At 48.2% G+C, this 17,358-nt stretch overlaps 1 protein-coding gene across 3 annotated transcripts; it reads left to right on the forward strand.

Moving 5' to 3' along the window:
• The first annotated feature begins 1,951 nt into the window (after nt 1–1,951).
• Nucleotides 1,952–14,696, forward strand: R3HDM4 (R3H domain containing 4). 3 transcript variants are annotated; one of them, XR_014506698.1, is made up of 9 exons: nt 1,958–2,184; nt 4,079–4,233; nt 5,257–5,375; nt 7,656–7,782; nt 8,596–8,681; nt 8,817–8,902; nt 9,955–10,010; nt 11,128–11,800; nt 11,926–14,696. XR_014506698.1 is itself a non-coding variant. In XM_083421859.1 (8 exons), the coding sequence occupies exons 1-8, from the start codon at nt 2,096–2,098 to the stop codon at nt 10,955–10,957; spliced, it is 957 nt and encodes a 318-aa protein (XP_083277985.1). In that variant the 5' UTR covers nt 1,952–2,095; the 3' UTR covers nt 10,958–10,972. The 3 variants fall into 3 exon arrangements, 2 of the variants coding, with proteins under 2 accessions (XP_083277985.1, XP_083277986.1); XM_083421859.1 differs by lacking the exons at nt 11,128–11,800; nt 11,926–14,696 and adding an exon at nt 10,719–10,972 and having other exon boundaries at nt 1,952–2,184; XM_083421860.1 differs by having other exon boundaries at nt 11,128–14,696.
• The last annotated feature ends 2,662 nt before the right edge of the window (nt 14,697–17,358 follow it).

A 17,358-nucleotide genomic window follows, 5' to 3' on the forward strand; every position in this document is an offset into this window, starting at 1 on the left:
CTTTCTTGTAGTTTGGATCCATTGCTCCGTGTCCGCTTCTCTGGAGCAGCAGAAAACAACCTTTCTCCCTCCTCTAGGTGACATCCTTTTATATATTTGAACATGGCTATCATATCACCCCTTCACCTCCTCTTCTCCAGGCTAAACATGCCCAGCTCCCTTAGCCGTTCCTCATAAGGCATCGTTTCCAGGCCTTTGACCATTTTGGTTGCCCTCCTCTGGACACGTTCCAGTTTGTCAGTGTCCTTCTTGAACTGTGGTGCCCAGAACTGGACACAGTACTCCAGGTGAGGACTGACCAGAGCAGAATACAGTGGCACTATTACTTCCCTTGATCTAGATGCTATACTCCTATTGATTCAAGACCAGCAAACCAGACCGTGCTGTTAATTATTATTTCCTCCTCCTTTTTTTTGCATCGTCCAAAGGCTCTTTTTAAATATTTGCCAGCCTTAGCCATTTAAGGGGTGACAATTGCGGCTTGACTATGCATGGGGCTGTATTAAGACCAGCAAAACATACTATTATTTATTGCTTCATCCTTTGTTCAAAACCCTTCCGGGGCGTCCTAATTTCCCAAAATGTCAGATTATGGGGTGCACGTTGCAATCAAACCATAAATACCCCTTTGGCGCAAGGATGGCGCAACTAATGTGGAGTTTGCAAGCTGAAGAATGAGGGGGGAGAGGAAGGAAAAAAGGCGTGTCTTTGGCCTGAGGATGCCGTGCAAGAAAAGTAATGCAGGGGCGCATAAAATATGGAACGCTTCACGAATTTGCGTGTCATCCTTGCGCAGGGGCCATGCTAATCTTCTCTGTATCGTTCCAATTTTAGTATATGTGCTGCCGAAGCGAGCACAAACCTATCTCTGCTCCGTCTGGTATTTAAAGGTTTCCTTGAAGAGAACTTTGACGTTATGGCGAACTAAAATGAACTGCCCTTTTATTTATTTACCAAATCTTTTGCTTATTTTATTATTATTTTTAAATCATCTTCTCGCTTCCGAAAGATAACTTGGCGCTTTATTTCCAACACATATGTGAAGCATGGTACATTCCTAATGGGGTCCAACCGCATTGAATTGTGGGGAGGGCAGTATGCAAATGAAAGCTGTTGTCGTCACCTCTCCTATGGGAACGCCCATTGGCTGGAGCTGAGAGGAATCCCTGGAGTCCTGCAATGTCTGCAGGGGCTTCTGGTTGGGGCTGTCAATCCTGATGCAAGGCAGAGCAGGCACTCATGCAGAGGGGCAACAAGGAGTTTCCTTTGCAGGTGGTGCAACCGGGGTGCAGGGGTCTTGCAGAGGTTGCTGGACTCCCATCCAGCCCTGATCTTTGCGCAAGCTGCTGGCAGGGAGACCCAACAACACAGCTGAATTATAACTCCCCTCGTCCCTGACCATTGGGCATGCTGGCTAAGGGGCTGGGGATTGGGAGGTAGGAGGACAGCAACATCTGGAGGTCCTCGCAGCGGCCACAACTGGAGATCTATTGCAGTGCTGTCCAGCTCACAAGCACACACGACTTGCAGTGGAATGCAAAAAAAGCCCTTTGCAGTGCAATGCGAACACACACACTTGGTGCAAGGCACACACACACACACTGTGCTATGCAAACACACACACTCCGTTCAATGCACGCACATACTCCGTTCAGTGCAAACACACACTCCGTGCAAGGCACACACACACTCCGTGCAAGGCACACACACACACTCCGTGCAATGCAAACACACACACTCTGTGCAATGCAAATGCAAAACTCTCACGCGCTGCAATGCAATGCAATGCAACGCCACGCAAACACATCCCGTGCAACGCCGCGCCCTGCAAAGCCCGGAGCAAACTGCATCTTGCAAAGGCGGCAGCGCTCGTTGCATCAGCTTTTGCTTTTTTGCAAGGGAGGCTTAACTCCCTCCCGGCCCGTAGCGCCGCCTCTTCCTCCTTCAGCCCTTTGCTCCCTTCCTCCCCCCGGAGCTGACGCGTCTTCCTGGGGCGGTGCAGCCGGGGAGGCGGCTGGGCCGGGTGCCTTTGCAAAAACCTGGGGTGGTATCCGGGTCCCAGACCTCAGGATCTTGCAGGGTTGGGGTTGGAGCCATGGTGGTGCTGAAGGGGACAGATCCTGGCGCTGCAAGAGGAGCCGGCCACGAGGAGCAACCGGGAGCCCCCCTAAACCAGCCCTATGGGTGAGTAAGGGGGACAGCTTTGCCACTGAATATCTGTAGCTATTATTTGGAAAAAAGGAATTGATTTCTTTAAAATAATAAAAGCATGGTGGGTTCAGGAACCTTTGCAAGAAGCTTGCAAACAAACAGGTAATGCAACAGCTGTTTCCTTCCGGGAGGAAGCAAGTTGATCCATCTCCTAAGATAGACTTCTCCTGTAACTGGAGGTTCCATTTCGGAGGCACAACTCAGGAAATCGGGGTGCGGAGAGCTCTGCCGGATCAGACCCCGTTTGGGGGTTCCTGATTTGGAGAAGGGTACCCCATCACCTCCTGGCACATAGAAGGGGAAGAAATGGAGGCAGGGAGAGATTTGACTTTCTTGGGCTCCATGATCACTGCAGATGGTGACAGCAGCCACGAAATTAAAAGATGCCTGCTGCTTGGGAGGAAAGCAATGACAAACCTAGACAGCATCTTAAAAAGCCGAGCCATCACCTTGCCAGCAAAGGTCCGTATAGTTAAAGCTCTGGTTTCCCCAGTAGTGATGTATGGAAGTGAGAGCTGGACCTTCAAGAAGGCTGATTGCCGAAGAATGGATGCTTTTGAATTCTGGTGCTGGAGGAGACTCCTGAGAGTCCCCTGGACTGCAAGAAGATCAAACCTCTCCATTCTGAAGGAAATCAGCCCTGAGTGCTCACTGGAAGGACAGATCGTGAAGCTGAGGCTCCAAGACTTTGGCCACCTCAGGAGAAGAGAAGACTCCCTGGAAAAGACCCTGATTCTGGGAAAGATGGAGGGCGCAAGGAGAAGGGGACGACAGAGGACGAGATGGTTAGACAGTGTTCTCGAAGCTACCAGCATGAGTTTGACCAAACTGCGGGAGGCAGTGGAAGACAGGAGGGCCTGGCGTGCTCTGGTCCAGGGGGTCACAAAGAGGCGGACACGACTAAACGACTAAACAACAACAACAGCAGCCCCTGGGCAGACCGTGAGCTTGGTGTGCGGGACACAACATGCAAACACACACACACCCGGCCGGTTTGGCTTACCAGACGTTTTGACGGCGCCTCAAAGCTGGAGGTTCTGCTTGGCAGAAGGAGCCCTTCCTCATTGCCTGGCCTAAAAGCTACTGAAACCATCTCTTGTGGCGGGTAGTTCCGTCGGGAGGACGGTACGTTGCAGGCAGCCTTTTGCCATGGTTTCACCAGGGATGATTTGGGTTGTTAGGTAACACAAACACAAACACACATACACAATGTATCTGGGACAACATGACCCTACCTCGCTTACTCATCTCTGAATAAACTTCCTCGAATGACGTCAACTGCCAGAGCCTGTAAAATACCTGCAAGTGCCAGTTTTGGGGGAGAGCTTTGCGGCATCTATTGGACCGCCGCAAGAGCTGTGAATTCTGCAAACTTGATTTTTATCCATAGAAATTGCAGAGTTTGTTGTTGTTGAGTCGTTTAGTGGTGTCCGCCTCTTCGTGACCCCCTGGACCAGAGCACGCCAGGCCCTCCTGTCTTCCACTGCCTCCCGCAGTTTGGTCAAACTCATGCTGGTAGCTTCGAGAACACCGTCCCACCATCTCGTCCTCTGTCGTCCCCTTCTCCTTGCACCCTCCATCTTTCCCAACATCAGGGTCTTTTCCAGGGAGTCTTCTCTTCTCCGGAGGTGGCCAAAGTCTCTCCTCCCATCAGATGTCAAAGCGATAAACAACTACCTGACATTCAGAAGACATCTGAAGGCAGCCCTGTTCAGGGAAGTTTTTAATGTGTGACATTTTAGTGTATTTTTGGTCTTTGTGGGAGCCGCCCAGAGTGGCTGGGGAAACCCAGCCAGATGGGCGGGGAACAAATAATAAATTATTATTATTATTATTATTAAAAACGCTTCGCTTTCCCTTTTTGCAGAAGGATTGAGGATTGCCTGCCGCCGCTGGCCAGCCCCACAGCAAAGAGGTTTTCCCCGGCGAAGCGAAAACAGTACTATATCAACCAAGCCATACGCAACTCTGATCTCATCCCCCGGGCCAAAGGGCGGAAGAGCTTGCAGCGCCTCGAGAACAGTTGAGTTCCGGGTTAGGGGCGCCTCTCCTTGCCCAGTGGGAGTCGCGAGGGACCAGGGGTCATCTAGTCAAACCCGCGGGGCTCGAACCCACGACCAAGCTGCTCTGAGCCGGGGAGAGCTCGGTCCGTGGAATGGGAGGCTCTTATAAACACCGGGTTGTGGGTTCGAGCCCCCCTTGTGCTAAAAAGCCCCAGGCCACTGCAATCGCTTGAGCCTGAGACTCCGGGTTGCGAGTTCGAGGTTCGCCTTGGGCAAAAGATTCCTGCATTGCACGGCGTTGGGCTACAGGACCCCCAGCGAGGGGTCCCTTCTCCTCTCCTCGCAGTTCCCCTTAAGCTAAAAAGCTCCAGACTGCTGCAGTCGCTTGAGCCTGAGATTCTCAGGGCTGCGGGTTCGATTCCTGAATTGCACAGGTTTGGAACCTCTGCAATTCTGTGATTCTGCCAACTGAGCTGTGTTGCATAATGATAGTAAAGGTAAAGAGACCCCTGACCATTAGGTCCAGTCATGACCGACTCTGGGGTAGCGACGCTCATCTCGCTTTACTGGCCGAGGGAGCCGGCGTACAGCTTCCGGGTCGTGTGGCCAGCAGGACTAAGCAGCTTCTGGCGAACCAGAGCAGCGCACGGAAACACCATTTACCTTCCCGCCGGAGTGGTACCTATTTATCTACTTGCACTTTGACGTGCTTTCGAACTGCTAGGTTGGCAGGAGCTGGGACCGAGCAACGGGAGCTCACCCCGTCATTGCGGGGATTCGAACCGCCGACCTTCTGATCGGCAAGTCCTAGGCTCTGTGGTTTAACCCACAGCGCCACCCACGTCCCAGTGCATAATGATAGGGGAAGCATTTTCCGGCCGGGGGCCAAAGTCCGTTCTGGGGGCGGGGCAGCAGGCCAGTGGAGGCGGGGCCAGCTGCAAAAGTGGGAGGGGCAATATATGCAGATTTCGGCTTTGTACAGTCATTTGGACCCATTGCTAACCTGCAGCGGTGTCTCGTGACTTCTGCTTTTCTCCTCCAGCACGTTATCTGATGACTCTTTTGGAGCAAGACGAATGCACAGGGGAAGACGGGGAGATTGTGCGTCCGGCCAATCCGAGCATCTTCACCGAAGCCTGCAACAACGAGACGTACGTCAAGGTACGCGTTGTGGTCTCTTTTCGTTAAATTCCAGCTCTCTTCCTTGAGAGGCACAGCTCAGCTCAAGACAGAAGGACTGTTTTGGGGGGACAGGGGGCAGGCAGGTGTGGGGGACTTCTTGGTCCTGAATGGGGTGACTGTGCCCCCGAAGGACCAGGTGCGCAGCCCGGGGGTCATTCTGGACTCACAGCTGTCCATGGAGGCGCAGGTCAGTTCTGTGTCCAGGGCAGCTCCACCTGGTATGCAGGATGAGACCCTCCCTGCCTGCGGACTGTCTCGCCAGAGTGGTGTATGCTCTGGTTATCTCCTGCTTGGACTACTGCAATGTGGTCTACGTGGGGCTGCCTTTGAAGGTGACCCAGAAACTGCAACTAATCCAGAATGCGGCAGCCGGACTGGGGACTGGGAGCGGCCGCTGAGACCACATAACCCCGGTCCTGAAAGACCTACATTGGCCCCCAGGACGTTTCCAAGCACAATTCAAAGTGTTGGTGCTGACCTTGAAAGCCCTAAACGGCCTCGGCCCAGTATATCTGAAGGAGAGTCTCCACCCCCATCGTCCAGCCCAGACAGCGGGGTCCATCTCCCGAGGGTCTTCTGGCGGTTTCCTCCCTGCGAGATGCCAAGTTACAGGGAACCAGGGTCAGGGCCTTCTCAGTGGTGGCGCCCGCCCTGTGGAACGCCCTCCAACCAGATGTCAAAGACTTTTAGAAGGCATCTGAAGGTAGCCCTGTTTAGGGAAGCTTTTAATGTTTGATGTTTCACAGTATTTTAATATTTTTTTGGAAGTCGCCCAGAGTGGCGGGGGAAGCCCAGCCAGATGGGCGGGGTATAAATATTAAATTATTATTATTATTTTGCAAATTGCATCTTTTCTGTATTCAAACGAATCAACAATTCAACAACATTTCAAATTTGCATTTCGTAGCTGGAATTTCAGCAATATTTCAGATTTTCATTTCGTAGCTGGGAATCGCATCTCGCCCAAATTCGGTTTTGATTCATTCGGTCAAATTGGCTGCGAGGTGAAAGCAAATCGTTTTGCAAGACCTCAGCTGCGACGGGAAAGGAACTTTGCCGGACCTGAGCTGCCAGATGGGAAGAGAGCGTTGCTAAACCTCAGCCGCTTTTGCACGTTTTTAATTCTGAAAGCTTTGTGGACTTTGAAGTGGCCCCTTCTTGTCGTTTTCAGTCCTAGGCAGGAATTGGGATCTGAACGAGTCTGCGTTCTGAATTCCGAAGCCTTTTTTCCGTACCCGGGTCGGGAATTCGTCTTTCGAACTCGGGTTCCACTTGGGAGTGATGGTGCGAGATAAAGGAGGCATTGTTGTTGTTTTAATAGCATGTATCAGATTTAAGACCTTTTTTTTTTACATATTGCAGCTTGTTTCTGCAAAACTTCAAAACGTTTTTGCGTACGAAAGCGATCTTTTAATTGTTTCGCCTTATGTATCAAATCGTGTGGGCTGTTTTTATTGCACGTGTCTTTTTAATTGCAAAATTATTTCGAGTTACCTTACGTGGAGCGATTGCCGAAAAGACTTAAATTGCACAATTGCAACCCCTCCTTAAAAACCACCCACAATCGAACAATTCTTACTTTCAGAAAGTTCTTCCTGATGTGCAGTTTGCCGTAACTCGGCCAACCTAAATAAATACATAAACCCTATTTTAAAATAAATACACAAACTCAGTTTTAAAAACCTTGGTTCTCAGACTTAATTTGTTCCGGAAGTCCGTTCCAAAAATCCAATTTAAATCAAAAACAGTAACATTGCAGTATACGTATCTGTGCTTGTTAAAAGCATTAAAAAAAACAACTTAGACTGAGTTTTAGCACACATGAAAAACTTAAAACAAATCCTTATAGGCCTTTGGACTTTAACTTAAATAGAAAACTACGTTTAGAAAGATTTTTTTCTCCAAAAGCATTTTTTTAAAAAAATATATATATCCATTTTTTTTTAAAAAAAATCCGATTTAAATTTTTAAAAAAGTCACTGATTTTTATGCACACAACCCACAACCCTGATATTCAGAGTCTCAAGTTCCACTTGGAACCTGCACAAACCACACTTTGGGTTCTTCGGCTTTCCGCCCACTTAATCAACTCGAAAGTGGATTGATCTTCCGACGGGAAAATAAAATGAAATTATCGGCCCTGCGAAACGCAGCTCTTTTTCCCGCTCCAGTCGCTGGGTTTTTGACTCAGGATGGGCAGAGAGGGTTGTGCGTTAATGGGATTCTCTCGTTTTTGTGTGTGTCTGTGTCTTGGCTAAGATTTGGAACGACTTCATGAACCGCTCCGGCGAGGAGCAAGAGAGGGTGCTCCTGTACCTGGAAGAGGAGGCGAAGAAGAAGCAGCAGAAGGGCAAACTGGCCGGAAAAGCAGATGCCAAGTGGAACGGTATGGAGGGTTTGGCCTGGGCTGCCTTGCAGGGTTGGTTTGCATTTCCGGGGCAAAAAATCCCTCCCTTCTCTCTCTCTTCCTTCCTTCCTTCCTTCCTTCCTTCCTTCTCTCTCTCTCTCCCCCTTCCTTCCTTCTCCCTTCCTTCCTTCCCCACCTCTCTTTCTCTCTCCCTTCCTTCCTTCCTTCCTTCCTTCCTTCTCTCTCTCTCTCTCTCTCTCTCTCTTTCCCTTCCTTCCTTCCTTCCTTCCTTCCTTCCTTCCTTCTCTCTCTCTTTCTCTCTCTCTCTCTCTCTCTCTCCCTTCCCCTTCCTTCCTTCCTTCCTTCCTTCCTTCCTTCCTTCCTTCCTTCTCAGTTTCTTTTTCCTTCCTTCCTTCCTTCCTTCCTTCCTTCCTTCCTTCCTTCCTTCCTTCCTTCTCTCTCTCTCTCTCTCTCTCTCTCTCTCTCTCTCTCTCTCTCTTCCTTCCTTCCTTCCAGTCAAGTGGGGATCTGTCTTCCCCACTCAAATTTCCAGACCATCTTTCCTCTTGGAGGGAGGAAGAGAGATTTCTGCTTTCAGCCAAACCTCCATATGCAAGAGCGGTCTACCCTCGAACGCTCCCTGTTCAGGAGCGACAGCCGGGGGAAGACTCCCTACCCTTCCTGGCAGTGCCGGATTTCTGTATAATCTAAACAAGGTAGAAGCCCCTGGTCCCTGTTCTTCCCCTTAGAACCACAAAAGTGCAGACCTGGAAGGGACACCGCAGGGTCATCCATCTCAACCCCGTGCGATGCAGAAACCGCAGACCTGTTTTCCTCCTCTTTCCGTTGCAGAACACGCCCCTTACACCCCTCAGGAGTGTTTCCAGCGCATCAGCCGGCGCCTGAGGACCACGCTGAAGCGGAGCCGCATCCCGATGGTAGGTTTCGAACGCAGGACCGAAGAAGAAACTAGCACTTGGGAAGCTTTGCTGTTGCAGCTTTGCCTGGGCATGGGGTACAAATAATAAAACGGCTTTGTTGTTATTTGCCGCCGCTTCTATTTCCCCCCTCAGGGGACCCTGGAATGCTTCGAAGATGAGCTATTGGCCTTTTTCTCGACCAGCCCTCGTTCCGTCTACACGGCAATGATGGACAACAGGTGACAAAACGGTTCTCGCGCCGGGCGCTGCGGCCGGATGGGAATTGTAGTACAGAAGGCAATGCACAACATGGTTTTTTTTTCGTACTGATAAAGCCAACAGCTGTTGGGAACCGGACGTATCCAGAGCAAAGGATCTATAAAGGATGGAAAATAGGAAGTTAATTTCCTATTAATTATTTCCTATTAATAATTTCCTGTTGTATTCTTTTATTGTTGTTAGCCGCCCTGAGCCCAGCTTCGACTGGGGAGGCGGGATATACATAAAATTTATTATTATTATTAATTTCCTGGCTTTCAATTGGAACTTAGCCTGATCTCTTATTCCCCTTCCTTCCCTTTTTATGAAGATTCCCCGCTCTGGGATCCCACAGCTAATTCTCCCTGGTCTCCTCGCTGGCCCAAATAGGACTAATTTAGCCAGCTAGCCCTAATGTTTATCGAATTGGTTTTCCCCCTAAATTGATTTTTGAATTCTGAATTTATCGTTATTCACGTTTTATACTGCATTTCGTGCTGTTTTTTGTTGCAGCAATTAAGTATTTTAAATTTGTCGGTAGCCCGGTTTTCTGAACCGGGAAGGGCGGGATATAAATAAAAATTTATTATTATTATTATTACATAGGATGGAGAGTAGAAAGTTAATTTTCTGGAGGGGAGGGGAAGTTGCCCAACGCAAGATGATAAGGAAGAGAAATCAATATAGAAATAAGTAATGGTTTAAAACAGACGGGGGGGGGGGTGATGCTGCAAATTCTTCCGTTCCGCGAAGGTATATATAATATCGTTTTGTAAACGTACGGCCGGAATCAATCAATCGACGTAACGGGAATTGAACGTAAGGGAAGAATTGGGAACTTCAGGAAATAATTGGGAACCAGAACTGTGAATTGAACCTAAGGAAAGAATTGGGAACCAGAATTGTGAATTGGAACATAAGGAAAGTATTGGGAATATAAGGAAAGAATTGGGAACCAGAATTGTGAATTGAACCTAAGGAAAGAACTTGCAGAAAGTTATAAAAACGTGTCTTTCGATCTCTTTTCTTACAGCTTCGAAAGGCTTCTCCTTCACGCCGTCTGCCAATACATGGACCTCGCTTCTGCCAGTAAGGGCTCCTTTCTGATAATATTTCGTATTTATTTTGGAAGGAAACTTGCTTGCCTGTGTCGAACGGGGCTATCTCTCCCTTGCAGGAGGGGCGAGTCCCTTCTGATCCGCCTTCCATTCCGGCCTCCGTGGCTGAGTGATAAGTGGAAAATAACTTTTTTTATTTAAAAAATTGCAATTGGAAAGCTCTTCTTCCGCGCCCAACCCCCTCCCCCCCCAAAAAAATCTCCTAAGGTTTTCATTCTACAGTGGTCCCTTGGTTCTCAAACTTAATCCGTTCTGGAAGTCCGTTCCGAAACCAAAGCGTTCCAAAACCAAGGCAGCGCTTTCCCATAGAAAGGAATGCAAAACGGATGAATCTGTTCCAGACTTGTAAAAACAGCCCCTAGAACAGCGATTTAACATGGATTTTGCTATCTAACGAGACCATTGATCCATAAAACGAAAGCAATAATCAATGTGCTGTACTATGAAATAAATAAGGCAGTATTGTAGATGATAAAAATTAAAATATATTTTTTTCTTACTGCACTGATGATAGTCATTGTTTGGATGGGGGGCTTTTATCCATTTCTGCAGTCAATCAATCAATCAATCAGTAGCTGAACTGGGTTCCGCACAGTCACAAAAGCAAATGAACCCGAAAAAGCCTCAAAAACAAAAACGCAAAATAAATAGCAAAAGCGCCAAACTTAATCCATTCCAGATGTCTGTTTGACTTCCGAAATGTTCGGAAACCGAGGCGCGGCTTCTGATGGGCGCAGGCGCCCCAGAAACAATAGCCGACAGCCGCGTCGGACGTCCGGCTTCCGAAAAACGTTCGAAAACCAGGACACTCACTTCTGGGTTTGCGGCGTTTGGGAACCAAGGCGTTTGAGAACCAAGGTACCACTGTATTTGCTTGTTTCCTTTTGGAAAAGAACACCTGTTTTTCAAGGTGTTTAAATAAGCCAAAATTATCATTATCATTATCATTATTACTACCAAACAAGCAAACAAAAAATTCCTTCCAGTAGCACCTTAGAGACCAACTAAGCTTGTTGTTGTTAATATTATTATTATTATTATTATTATTATTATTATTATTATTATTATTATTATATTGTCCGTCTTAGGTTCTGACTACGAAGGCAAACGCCAGATGAAAGTTAGCAACAAGCACACCATCTTCCTACCTCCGGATCCGCTGCTTTCGACTTACCTGGAGCAAATGAGCTGATGGCGGTTCCGGGTCGTCTTCCGGGGGTGTCCCCCCTGCCTCCCCCCCCCGCTTCGAAATTTCTGCTTCCGTTGGCTTTTTAAAAAAGTATTTAAAGGCAAATGAGTTTTGGCGGGGAGGGCGCCTCTCACCAGAGATGCTGGAAGGAAGGTGTTGTCTGTGGTTGCCTAGCAACCGCCTCCCATCTCGGGTACCCAAAAGATGCAGGCCAGCCACTGATGCTTTTGTTACCAGTCCCTCCCTCAGAGTAGGAGCTCCCTGGCCCATTTCGGAGGCCCCGATTCTGCCTGGGAAGTCCTGGATGTGGGGTCCCCCCCACCTCCATCACCCCCAAACAATGCTGAGCTTCATTCACTGCGAACCCCCAAAGTTAGAATCCCCTCAAAACTGGTGTAAAAGTTTTGCAGTCGGTTTTTGTGGGGGTTTTTTTGCAGAGAACCCCCCCCCTTTTTGCCGCACCCCACAGACAGCCATAGACCCACAAACCGGGGAGGGGGGTGTCACGGGGTCACCCCCAAACCCAATGTCATCCGATTCGCTCCCAATCATAGCCGGGCAAACGTTTCGCAGCGAAAACACCCCGCGTTTTGCAGCGCCATAGACCCTTAAACTCATTGGGGTTTTAAGGGGGGTGACCCCCCGGGTTTGAGGGTCTATCTATTGCTCTGTTTTTTTGGGGTGCCGCAAAACGCAGGGTGTTTCTTCACCGCGAAAAAAGGACCGTGAAACTTTGGCACCAGTTTTGGGGGGGGTCCTGGATTTTGGGGTTCGTAGTGAATGAAGCTGCTTGGGGCTGGTGGGAGACCACAAAGTTTGAGGGGGGCCTGGGTGAAAACTCGTCCCTTTTTTAAGGCCGCGCACCCCAAAAGTAGGGTTGTGTTGCGTCGTTAGACTCAAGTGGCCCAGGTCGCTTGATTTTTAAAACAATCCTTTGATTTTAAAATGCCGCCCGTAATTTAGTCTGCAGGCAATTTATAAAAATGCGTATATTTTTAATAGGTCCCTCCTTTTTTGAAAAAACTGGGATTTATAGATGGCTCAGTGCGAATGGGCCACAGCTCGTTTCCCCCCCTGGAAATAAAAGCATCGCATCTCAGATTTGGAGAATTTGAAAAGGGGCGACTTCTCCAACCCAATTTGACACAGTTGTTTTTTCATTTTGCGTTTTTGCAATACGAAAAAAGGGAAATCCTTCGCTTTTTGCTTTTTCAGGAAAAGCTTTCCTCTCCCCTGCAAGCTTTCTGGAAAGAACTATCAACGCCTCTCCTATCGGTCGTTTTTGCAGTCACCGTTCTGACCTCCTGGAGATGTTTTTCTGTTTATATATATCCCTGGTTTTTGAAAAGCAAATGTTAGAGAGCTGGCGTTATAATGGCTGGCTACAGCTTCGGCTCGGCTCGATTTTAAAGCGGCAAAATTTGGGTTTTCCCACAAGCGCCTTGAATTCTGAATAATTTTTTTTGGGGGGTGCGCAAGACCCTTTTGGCAGAGGATCGGGTCCGCCTCGCGGGGGGGTCGTGCCAGGAAACGGCTGCCAATCCGATCCGGCTTCTGGGACTGGAGGTTCTCTCTCTTGGTTTCAACGGGCTTCTTTAGTGTCTGTCTCAACGCTCTTTTATTATGGGATGGCGGGGGACTCAACGCCTCTTGGAAATTGGGTGCCTCCTGCAAAAGAAGGAAAAACTTTTCTAACTGGCCTTAACGGTGCTTCGATTCGTAATCCGAATTTCTCTGAATTTTGGGGGTCGGGTGGCATCCCGTCTGTAGCGAAACTACACCCCCCCAAAAAAAAACCACAGCAGCCATCCGTTCTCAGCCGAACTGCCTCATTTTCTAAACGTATGAATGACAGTTGCAGGTTTCCCCGTTTTTTTGCCAAGCGCCTCCCAAGTTGTCAGAAGACAGCCCGCGTTTTGTAAAATGTAATATAGTGTATTTTTAAAGATAATAGGTGTGTATCCGTATGTTTTATGGCCAATGGATTCGGATTTTGTTTTCAGTTCCCCCCCAAATTGCTATCTACTGATGAAATGACCCTGGCACCATAATAATAATTAATTATCTTTGCCGCTGGTTCTTTCATTCGTTTGGTTTCCCCCAATTTGCTCTGTCGTGCCATAAAGCGAGTTTTTAAAAATATTAAATTCAATTGAAACGTGCATCGCCGCCGGTTCCAAAGAAGTCTACGCAAGTTACTAGACCTCAAAAAGGAATTTAGCCGAGCCCGTTCCTGGGGAACGGATTCCTTTCCCTCCGTAGGGCAGGGAAGGGAAACCTGTGGTCTTTCTGTTGTTAGAATCGTAGAACTGTAGAGTTGGAAGGGACCTGGAGGGTCATCATTAATTGAATAAATGAATAAAATTAAGAATAATTCAGGCAGGGGGGCGACAGGGAACCCCCTCCCAGGATATCAGCCCCGAGGGTCATCATTAATTGAATAAATTAATAAAATAAAAATAATTCAGGCAGGGAGGCGACAGGGAACCTCCCAGGATATCAGCCCTGAAGCATCTTTGTCAAAGGCTCTTCGCATCGGATGCGATTGGATCCTTTAAAGAGGGCGAACCTGGAGGAGGCTTCGCGCTGTGCCTCTGTCTGATATACTGGTCTGCCCTTCACATGCTAGTTTGAATTCCTATCTGTACAGGGGATCGATTTCTGACCTTCGGGAGCCTAGGCTTCAACCACTGGCTATCAATAAAGATATGGGCTGAGATTTCTGCATTGCACGGGGTTGGTCTGGATGACCTCTGAGGGACCCTTCCAACTAGGAATCATCGGGAAATAGAGGGTCTTATAAATCAGTTAAATTATTGTCCTTTTTCGCCCCGGCTACTGATCAGATGTGGATTTTTATTTTGATTGTTGCATGCTCAGAAAACTATACCAAAGTTGAGTTTTTGTGTGAGTGTGTGTGCGGTTTTATGATTATCTGCAATGTCCCTTTGCAAATGTTCTTATTGAGAGTTGTTGCACTTATTGTGATTTTTCAGACTTTTTCCGAGACGATGCCACAATTTCTGGGTATTTTTGATCGATCTCTTCTTCCTCTCGTGTTGCCACGATGGTGTCAAAACAGTGGGATTTTGTGGAAGGGCAGCCAAATTAACTTGGCCCTTAGTCAGAGGAAACACATTTTCCCCTGAAATATACTTTGGGGGGGGGGTGTTTGCAAGTTTGCAAGCTCCCCCTATATGGGGAAAAACTCCCTTCCTGCAGAAATCTAATCTGCCAAGGAAACTACTGCCCAACCTTTCTAATTTACCACGTGCAGGAAGAATTGGGGGGGGGGGGGCATTTGAACACGAAACACCCCCCCCAATACACACTTTTCTTGCACTACAACGGCGCTGAGACCTTCTGCCGAATGTACAAACCAACTTTGCATTTTCCGGAAGAACAAAACGTCGTTCCGCGTAAGATGTTTTTTGTGTAAATAATAATAATTAAAAATCGTGCTTTTAAGAGCTGCGTTGCAGTATTGCTTTTCTTAAATGCAGAAAGGGGATTCGTTGGGGAGGTTGAGGGGGGAAAGGCTCGCATTTCCAAGCCGCAGACAGAAATCCAACAGGTGAGGTGGTGGATTTCTGCATTTAGGTCGCTGCTGATTTGCAGGAGCCTGAGAATGGTGAAAGTTGGGAGGCAGAAAGGGTGAGTGTAGCTATCTCAGGAGGAAGAGGTGAAATCAAACTTGGTTTACCGGCCCTCTGGAAGTTGGGCACAAAGGCATGCGGCCCTTGCGCTGCGAAGGACCCCGACCCCACTCAGCCATCAACGATGCCTCCCAGTTTGCAGATGACGCCAAACTGGGATGGGGAACAAATGCCGCAGAAGACAGAAATGAGATTTAAGATGACTAACAGATTGGAGAATTGGGCCCCTGCTCATTTTAAGTTGGAGGTTAATAATTATTTCACTATGAATATACTTCTTCTTAATTGTATTTCACTGTGGGTTAAACCACAGAGCCTAGGACTTGCCGATCAGAAGGTCAGCGGTTCGAATCCCCGCAATGACTGGGTGAGCTCCCATTGCTCGGTCCCTGCTCCTGCCAACCTAGTAGATAAATAGGTACCACTCCAGCGGGAAGATAAACGGCGTTTCCGTGCGCTGCTCTGGTTCGCCAGAAGCGGCTTAGTCCTACTGGCCACATGACCCGGAAGCTGTACGCCGGCTCCCTCGGCCAGTAAAGCGAGATGAGCGCCGCAACCCCAGAGTCGGCCACGACTGGACCTAATGGTCAGGGGTCCCTTTAGCTTTACTTTATCTCATCTCTTGGCCTTGTCTGTTTTTACAGCGGGAAATATTCACGATTTCCACAAGGGCCAAAATTGATACCAAAATCCAGCTTCACCTGAGCTCTGTGAGTTCGGCTTTCTCCCGATCGAAGTGCAGAGTGTTTGAGAACCGGGACATTCGCAGGGAAACCAAAATGCTTGTTTACAAAGCTATTGCACTACCAACCTTACTGTACGCTTGTGAAACATGGACCACTTATAAACGCCATCTCCAACTCCTCGAAAGATTCCATCAATGGTGTCTCTGAAAAAATTTACACACCACCTAGGAAGACAGGCGAACTAATGCCAGTGTACTGGAAGAAGCAAAGATCACCAGTGTCAAAGCGATGATTCTTCAACATCAACTTTGTTGGACTGGTCATGTTGTGCGGATACCTGATGATCGTCTTCCAAAGCAACTCCTCTATTCCGAACTTCAAAATGGAAAGCGTAATGTTGGTGGTCAACAAAAGAGGTTCAAAGACTCTCTCAAGGAAAATCTTTAAAAATATAGTATAAACACCGACAACTGGGAAACGCTGGCCTGCGAGCGCTCCAGTTGGAGAACAGCCTTTACCAAAGGTGTCGTGGACTTTGGAGACACTCGAATTCAGGACGCAAGGGAGAAACGTGCTAAGAGGAAGACACGCTGGGCAAATCCACACCGGGATCAACTCCCGCCCAGAAACCAATGGGTTGGGGTGGGTCCAGAACGTGTGGGTCCAGAACTGGCCTCCACAGTCCCTTACGGACTCACTGTTAAAACCGTGTTTATGGAAGTCAATTTTATTTGGCTACGAGGGGTCGCCGAAGGAGAAGCATAACAAAGCAATGAATCATTCTCAGCCAACGCAGCTTTCTGCCTAAACACCGTGAAGAAGGAGGCGTGTTTGCTGCTTCCAGGTGCTTGAAAAACGCTTCAACATTTGTCTCGGGTGCACATTGACCCGAAGGGAATAGAGGGCATGTGAGACCAGCACTTATGCAGAGTGCTAAGTGGCAAAACGCAGCCAAAATTGACTCTCTCCCTCGCTCCCAAAGTGGTTGAAATTGGAGCATCATCAGGTGAAGGTCTTTGTTCCCAGAAAACAAAAACACCGGATAATTTATTTCGCCGCTGCCAGAAAAAAGCTTAGCATCTGTGCTCCAAAGGTGCCAATTTCGGTTTGTATCTCTGTTTTCCATTCCTCACCCCCCAAACTTTAAATCTCCACGTTTGCACGAAGACGTCCTCGTGAAAACTCGGGAACGTTAGGCCTGTGGCCTCTCTTAGCTTTTAAAGCAGAGGTTGGAAGGGGTGCTTAGCTGAATTCCCCACATTACGAGACAAAAGACAATCTTCACTCGCAAATTTCTGTTGCAGATTGCCTCTTACCAGTGCTTTTCTGGCGGTCTTTGGCTAAGCGCCTGGGCAATTTCTAAAGCATGGGTAGGCAAACTAAGGCCCGGGGGCCGGATCTGGTCCAGTCGCCTTCTCAATCCGGCCCGTGGACGGTCTGGGAATCTGTGTGTTTTTACATGAGTAGAATGTGTCCTTTTATTTAAAATGCATCTCTGGGTTATTTGTGGGATCCGCCTGGTGTTTTTATACGAGTAGAACGTGTGCTTTTATTTAAAATGCAGCTCTAGGTTATTTGTGGGGCATAGGAATTCATTCATTTTTCCTCCCAAAACATAGTCCAGCCCCCACAAGGTCTGAGGGACAGTGGACTGGCCCCCTGCTGGAAAAGTTTGCTGACCCCTGTAATCTAAAGTCTTTCTCGCACACAGCTTTGCATTGGGGAATCCAGCAAATGGAAAAACAAAAGAGATGGAAAAGTTAGAGGAAGAGAATGTACCTTTTATAA

This window comes from Podarcis tiliguerta, assembly GCF_965153285.1.
Source record: "Podarcis tiliguerta genome assembly, chromosome: 18".
In the NCBI taxonomy this organism is placed as follows: Eukaryota; Metazoa; Chordata; class Lepidosauria; order Squamata; family Lacertidae; genus Podarcis; species Podarcis tiliguerta.